Raw genomic sequence first — 7,427 nt, 5'->3', positions numbered from 1 at the left:
GTGAAATGCATTAAACTACTTTTTTCCCATTTGTTATGTGGGTAACATGTGGAAGCTGCCTCCCAATAAGTTTATTCTAACTGTCTTATTCTTTCTATGTAATCTGTGCCACTGACAGCATATGTGTCAAGGAATTCTCTGCATCCAGCAATGCCAAACATAATCAAAAGGTGATGTTGAACATCTCTGAACACAAAGGGCAGAGGGCTGATAGCATTACATTTTTGAACCTGAGGCTTGTGGGCTTCCCACCTTTCTTCTCTTCCTCGGGCTCAATCACGATGAGATCAGAAGCATTTGCTGCCTTTTAAAACTAACTGCAATTTGTTAATTCATGCAAACTGCCCGTGGTTTATCCAAACAAGCCAAGATCAAACCATGGTTTCTGATGCTGCCTCATTCAGATAAACCAAGATTTAGCACCCTGTACAGTACTGCTTTTAACTCAAGGATTTGGGCCTAGGACACATGCAGTAATTATAAAGCAGACAGTACCTTGAGTAGGTTCAGTGTTTATGCTGGCACCAGACAACTGCAACTTGTTCTCACAACCCTGAAAATATGGAAGCTGACAAACAGGTCATGAATTTGATGGTACTGTACTCTCATGTTCTCCAACAACTTGCATTCAGAGGAATGCTGCCTGATAGTGGAGATGTCCATCATAACTAGTAGCCACTGACAGGCAATGTGTCTAATCCTCTTTTCAAGCTAAATTGGTGACTGTAGCTATATCTTGTATAGGGAAGTTTCTAATGTTTGACGTTTTATTATGTTTTAATATGTGCTGCAAGCCGCCCAGAGTGGGTGGGGTATAAATAATAAAATTATTATTATAACTATTCTTATGACATCTAGCTATCTCCTTTGAGATCAGAATGCTACACTAGTGGACATTTTGTCTGATTCTGCAGACCATTTTAAAATGTTCTTGTAACCTGCTTTTAGACACAAAGGCTCCCAAGGTGCTTACAAAAGTTCCTGATCTCAAGCTTATCACCCAAGTAAACGATTTCTGCGGTTTCGCTGTACTTCGGTTGCGTACAAGTTTATAAACTGCTTCACAGCCCTGAGGACCTCAAAGTGGTGCACAAGCCAAAAAAATAAATAAATACTAATTCCAATAACAAAACAAATCTGAAGCCCTGGGTTAAGGCCCGCCTGCAATCCCGGCAATCCCGTACTGCTCGTGTACATTGGCGTGGCCTGTAGTGTAGTAATAGGTTCCTAGCAGTGAAGCGAACTGAAATTTCAGAGAGCAATCCGCGTCTTGGAGCATTTAGGAGCGAAAGTTGCTGTCAAAACCGGATCCGTGTTGCGGCATCCGAAGTTCATTGTCTCACAAGCGCAGTTCGCTTCCTCTGTATAGCCGGTAGGCGATATTCTCTGAAGCCTACACGTTACAGAGTGTGCGTAGCTCTGCTATATCCCAGTAGTTTCTACGAAATATGGGTACGTAGCTTCCTCACATACTGTACAGTCCCGCAACGTAGCAGCACTGGCACCAGTTACGTAAATTACGGAGGCAGTTTTATATTACCTCTATTAGAGCTTTCTTTAGGCTCATAGGACAGGATCTTTGCGCAGATGACTTTCAAGAATGGGCAGAAGTTGGCTCCCCGACGCAAGGAGCTAAACGAATGCAGGCTACGCCTGCGTACTTTCTGTACCGCGCACGGTAGAAGGATCATTTTGAACCAGCCCTTTACAACAGGACCGACGTTGCGTTTTTCGAGAATAAGCGCAGGCGCCCGTTCCCTCTCTGTTCCACCCGGCTATTCAGCGCCGTAGTCTACGCAACAGTCGGCCAGACCGACAACGTAAGAGGCGGCGAGCTAGGTTGGCGGCGGCCATTTTGTGTCGGGAGGTCGGAGAAGAAAGACGGCGTTGTCTTTCGCGCCGAGCGGTTCCTGCTTCCATTCGGCCTGCCTTGGAGCCTGCGGGAATCGAGCCCTAGCGGGAGAAAGAAGGGATATAGCAGGACAATAACAACCGCGCTCGGGTCTTCTCAGCGCCGGGACTCCGGTCGTCGCTTTGCTCGCCCACGTAGCCTGGCGCCAGAGGACTCCTTCGGCCTGTGAGGATGCGAGGCTTTGGAGACCGAGGCCGAGACCGCGACCGCGGCGGGTAAGGAAGGCCTGGGCGGGGAAGGGAGCGGGGCGGTCTCCTCCGGGGAACCCGAGTCTACTGGGCTTCGCGACAGGCAGACAGAAAGCCGCCAGGAGCCGTTTTCCTGTGGCGATGCTCCTGCGCTGGCAAATGCTCCTTCCCTGCTGGGCCTCTGCCTGCCTCGTCGCTGCCGCACAGGAGACCCGCCAGGAGAGGAGAGAGGCCGGAGGGTCCTCGGCCCCTGCGGGTGGGGAAGCGAGCTAGAGGATTTTATGAACACGCTTCTTCGGGGAATAAGTTTATTTGATCTCGGGTGGTAATCCTGAGTAAACATAAGGGGCTACAGTGTGTTAAAAGCTGCTACATACATACATACGTGCGTGTGTATGTGTTTTGTAGCAAATCTTACTGGTTTTTCACACAGCTGCACCTGTAATCCAACAGGTGAAGCTTTCTGCACCACCGCAACGCGGGGAGGAAAGCTTCACCTACTACTGGCTTCTCCCTTGCCAGGAATTAAAGGTTGCAATATGGTTGCTGAATGTAACTAAGCGGATGGAAAATGGCGTTGCAATATGGAGTCCAAGGTGGGGACAGGGAGGTGCTTAATGTGGGCCCATGAGGGGTGGAGATCTGGGGTAGGAAATGCGAGGCCTTGGGAGGCGGGAAGTAGAGGCTCCCTGGACAAAGTTCGTTTGTGTTCCTCTTCTCTTCCTTTAACTGATCGGAGGGCAGCAGGCCTCTGAACACACTTTGCACCGGTCCCAACTCCCGCAGATTTTATACTTGTTGATCACTTTATTTGATCCCCAACATTGCGTTCCTCCTCTTCCTCCGGGTTAAGGTGGGACACAGTATTTCCTCTGACTGTCAGTGTCACTTTTGCAGCAGTAGTAAAGTATTGTAGATTCTAAAGTACAGCTGCAGAGGCATAGTGCAATCCTTACCCCAGGGTGAATTTGTTCAAATCAGATGGGGTGTTCTGTAATATGATTGCAACCTAAGCTCATTTTAGCTCAGTTGTGAGAACTTCCTTGTGACTGTATAATGCTGTTGTTCAATGCCTTGTCGTGTTCTTACTTGGGATATTTAAGCGCAAGCCTAATTATAGAGTGCATAAACAGTTAGATAGCATATGTATCATTATCAGTATCAGTATCATTTTCTTATGTTGTTACTTGAGGAGCATATGCCGTGGTCCCAAGCACATTTACTTGTTATAACCCCTGTTCAAATCAAGGAGACAACTTGCAAGTAAATATGCTTTGGATCAGCATTCAGTTTGAAAGAATTGGGATCGGCTGACACAGCTTGTGGTGATACTGAAAATGATAACAACCCCAGGTGTTGCTTCTCCAACCACTGTAAACACTAATGTGGTAGAAGCATTGGTGCTGCTGTCACTGTGCTGCCAATACCGATATTGCTAGTCTGATTGAACTGCATGGGGATTTGCACAATTTTACCACAGTTTATAGATGTGTGACTTGCTGATTCAGTGTCACTGATACTGAGGTTCCAAACACCTCTGCCTGGAAGCACCCTGGCTTTGCAATCCTAATCCTGTTTACTCGGAAGTAAGGCCCACTACGTTAAATAGGACTTACTTCCCAGTAAATGAGAAAATCTGGAATAAAGTAATTTTTGAGCGTTCCATTGCTCATACAGCTGATAAGCTAGCTTTAGGCAGCCTACAGCACAGTCCATATGTGCTTAAAAGTAAGATTTGTTCAGTTAGATTTACTCCCATATAAGTATTGGTTGAAAACCTTTGCACACTTTGGAGTAAACTTCCCTGAACTCGCTAGGACTAGTTTATGTGTAAATGTGCTTAGAGTTGCACTGTTGGTGTCATAAATGAACTGTTGCAGTTAAAACTGTATCCTAGTACATATGCATGCTTCCCATAACTTGTTGCTAAATTGTGCATAAAATGGTTTGATTATAAAGTTACCTTGTTTTTCATTTTGTTTTCATGTGTGGAATTTGATCTTTCAAAGTTATGCTCTGTTTTGTTAGAAAGTAAAGTTTAAAAAACTTGCAAAAATATTTAAAGGTATGTTTAGAATTTTTCAGTGTTTGCTGATAATACTTTCTAAAACATTTAGATTAAAGTAATTGCTTGGAATATTTTTTGCTGATTTCCTGCAACAGTAAACAAAAAGACAATCCCTGGAATAAACATTTTATCAATTCTTGCTGTCTTCAGTATTTCCAGAAGCTGAACTGTTGTTGTTATGTTATTGATAAGCAACAATACTTCTATTGCCCCAAGGTCTCATTTTGTTTATTTGTTGGTTAAGGATATAGTATAGCAAATAGTCAGAGGGGGAGAATGTTGCTTTAATATAACTTCACTAAGATTCAGATTACAGGGAACCAGGCAGAGGGCCTTCTCGGTAGTGGCATCAATAAGATGAAATAGGTGACACTTTTCCCCATTACAGAAATGTTTTCTTAGCTTAATAATAAAGACGCAAGCATATGTTTGTCAAATACTTTGAAAAATAACTTCAACTGGAATCCCCCTCCTCTCCAGGTTTGGCGGTCCACTTCCTCCTAAAAAATTTGGAAACCCGGGTGAACGTCTCCGTAAGAAGAAATGGGACTTGAATGAATTGCCTAAGTTTGAAAAAAATTTCTATGCTGAACACCCAGAAGTGGCCAGACTGACTCCAGTAAGTTTCATTTGTTCTTCCTTTTGTGCTTGGTATACTTGGAAACTTTCCCAGCTTTAATACTTCCCATATAGAGTGCTAACACAGATATGAAAATAACTAGAATTAATTCTGTCAATAGCTTTGTCAGCCTGCACATTGCAGTAGTAATCTTTTCATTCACTTACTGCAATTTATAAAGTTACTTCTAACCTATCTTTTCTGTGATTACACAAGGCTTGTAAAAAAGCCTACAAAAGTATTTTAAGCTACTTGCCCAGACATACTTAAGTTAGTAATTTGTATCATATCAAATGGCCTAAATGGTAGCGAGAAAAAACATCTGTTTTATAATATCTGCCCTTCGTAATTACCTGGGTGCCAGTTTTGCCTATGCAAGTCTAACTTGTTATATATGTTTATATAGGTGATTTCACCTTAAAACTGTGGCCTGGATGTTTTTTGAGTTGCAGTGTATTTTGTTAAAAATGAACTTCTGGAATAAATTTGGTTTCAAGTGTTAAGTGCATATCAATTTTTCTGGCTTGTTTCAATCCAAGCACAGAAGACTGTTGTGCTCCAATCTTTGTAGGCCCTGAAGACTTAGTTATTAAAGGTCAGTTTTACATAGGCAGTGCCCTTTTGGGTAGGAAACCTTTTTCTTCTTGTTCCCTGTCAGATGCTGGTTCTGTGGCATTACAGTTATGTATTATGAATTGTATGTGCTCAAATTGACTATTTTTTGTTGATACTGTGTATGTCTTAATTTTTAATATGCAAGTCACCTTGGAAGAAAATCACTTGGAAATGTTCTGAAATTAGGTTTCTGAAGTGCTTGTTGAAATTATTCACAACTCTTCAAGTTAATCAGTATGCAAATAAAGCATTTTAAAGGAAACTATCAATCAGATGCAAAGCAAGTGGGAAAAATAACTTGCTAGATTCTTTATCTAAACTAAATTGAAATATTGATGCAGATGAGGAGTTATATGTGACTTACTAGTGTTTCGTTTTTGGATTAGTAGCATATTGAACATCTTGCAGTTTGGGCAAGGAATTCACCTGAGAAAACTTTGTTGCTATAAGACTCTGGATGGTGAATTCAGTGGGATTTGCTTCCTGATAAATGTATTCAGGAATGCAGCTCTAGAGGTTTTTTGGTGGTTTGTGTGTTGTTGCTTTTACTACATGGGATTTGTGATCCCCTGAGGTGGATGCAGTTTTGGACGTGAATTCTAGTACCTACTTGGCTATACTTTCAATATTTTCTTGATAATGGAACTAATATGGAGAGAAATATTTTATTAAAAAACCTCTTATTCTGCCTTAAAAGATGGTTAAAAAGGTTAAAAGATGCGTTGTCTATCACGTAGGGTTGTTGGAACATAAAGCTAAAGCTACAGAGCATTTTACTTTAAGTGCAAATGGATGATGATGCACTGATAGAAATGAAGGGATTATCTTCTTCGTGACAGCCAGTAATGTTTTTCATGACAATGGAAGGTTATATAAAAATTTATTTTCACAAGATTTATGTGCATTTTTTTACTCTAAACAGTATGAGGTTGAAGAGCTAAGAAGAAAGAAAGAGATTACAGTTAGAGGATCAGATGTTTGTCCCAAGCCTGTGTTTGCCTTCCACCAGTGTAACTTTCCACGTAAGTATTCTGCTTTGCAGCTGTGACTAATGGGAGATCTTGGATGACATCAGTTTTGGGATGAAAGAGGGTGAAGAATCTGAAACCTCATTGACAGAAATATTGAGGTTGGGAAATCTGCTGAACTGGATGTGTTGGGTGAGGTTGAATGACCAGGTATACAACTTGGAGTTTCTCCCAGACAACTAGCTGATTTGCCATTTGCTAGTTGCACCCCTATTTGCCATAGTCATTGATGAGCTGATTACCTCAAGACTAAATTACTGTCATGCACTCTTTCTGGGACTACCTTTGAAACAGTTCAGAAGCTTCAGTGGCTTCGGGGGGGGGGAGCAATATGAGCATATAACACTGATTCTTTACCAGTTGCATTGATTCCCAGTGCTCAGGGGCGAAACTAAGCTTTAAATCTGCTTTTAAGTGATAACAATGCTGTTCTTTGTTCTTAGTTGTAATTTTAACAATCGGTTCTATTTCTAAATAAATTGCTTTTAGTACTTTTATTGTGAATTTTGTATCTGACAACCTTTTATTTAAATAATTTTTAAGTTGGGTACTACCTTAGCCCTGAAAGGTAGTATAAAAATCAATAAATCTTCAGTACTTGGCCCCAGAATGTGATACTAACATGTAGCATTGGTTAAACTGCACTCTGTAAAAATTTAATTCATACAGAATATATGCTGTGCTATTTTTAATGTATGATTACATCTATGTTTTTAACTTTCAGAGTATGTAATGGATGTCTTGATTGACCAGCATTTTACAGAACCAACTCCAATTCAGTGCCAGGGCTTTCCATTGGCCCTTAGTGGTCATGATATGGTGGGCATTGCACAGACTGGCTCTGGAAAGACATTGGCAGTATGTATTTTTCAGTTTTTGTTGAATGATTTTTGTCTCCAAATTCCTTGGGAGGAAAGCACTTACTTTCAATCACAGTGACATTATGCATTCATGTGAAAAGAATAGAACAAAGCTGCTCCTCTCCTGTTACTTCTGC

The 7,427-nt window shown here is 41.5% G+C and overlaps 1 protein-coding gene across 1 annotated transcript in view; it reads left to right on the top strand.

The window, feature by feature from the left end:
* Positions 1-1,607: 1,607 nt before the first annotated feature.
* Positions 1,608-7,427, top strand: part of DDX17 (DEAD-box helicase 17) — a 17,340-nt gene continuing 11,520 nt past the window's right edge. Inside the window, exons 1-4 of the mRNA XM_083462328.1 lie at positions 1,608-2,127; positions 4,649-4,787; positions 6,325-6,424; positions 7,155-7,288. Of these exons, the coding sequence (XP_083318454.1) occupies positions 2,084-2,127; positions 4,649-4,787; positions 6,325-6,424; positions 7,155-7,288 (417 nt within the window). The 5' untranslated portion in view covers positions 1,608-2,083. The remainder of the gene's footprint in view (positions 2,128-4,648; positions 4,788-6,324; positions 6,425-7,154; positions 7,289-7,427) is intronic.

The sequence above is a fragment of the Podarcis liolepis genome (genome assembly GCF_965112155.1).
Source record: "Podarcis liolepis genome assembly, chromosome: 10".
NCBI lineage: Eukaryota > Metazoa > Chordata > Lepidosauria > Squamata > Lacertidae > Podarcis > Podarcis liolepis.
The sequence above is the reverse complement of the archived record's forward strand: the minus strand, read 5'-3'. Positions and strand labels throughout refer to the sequence as shown.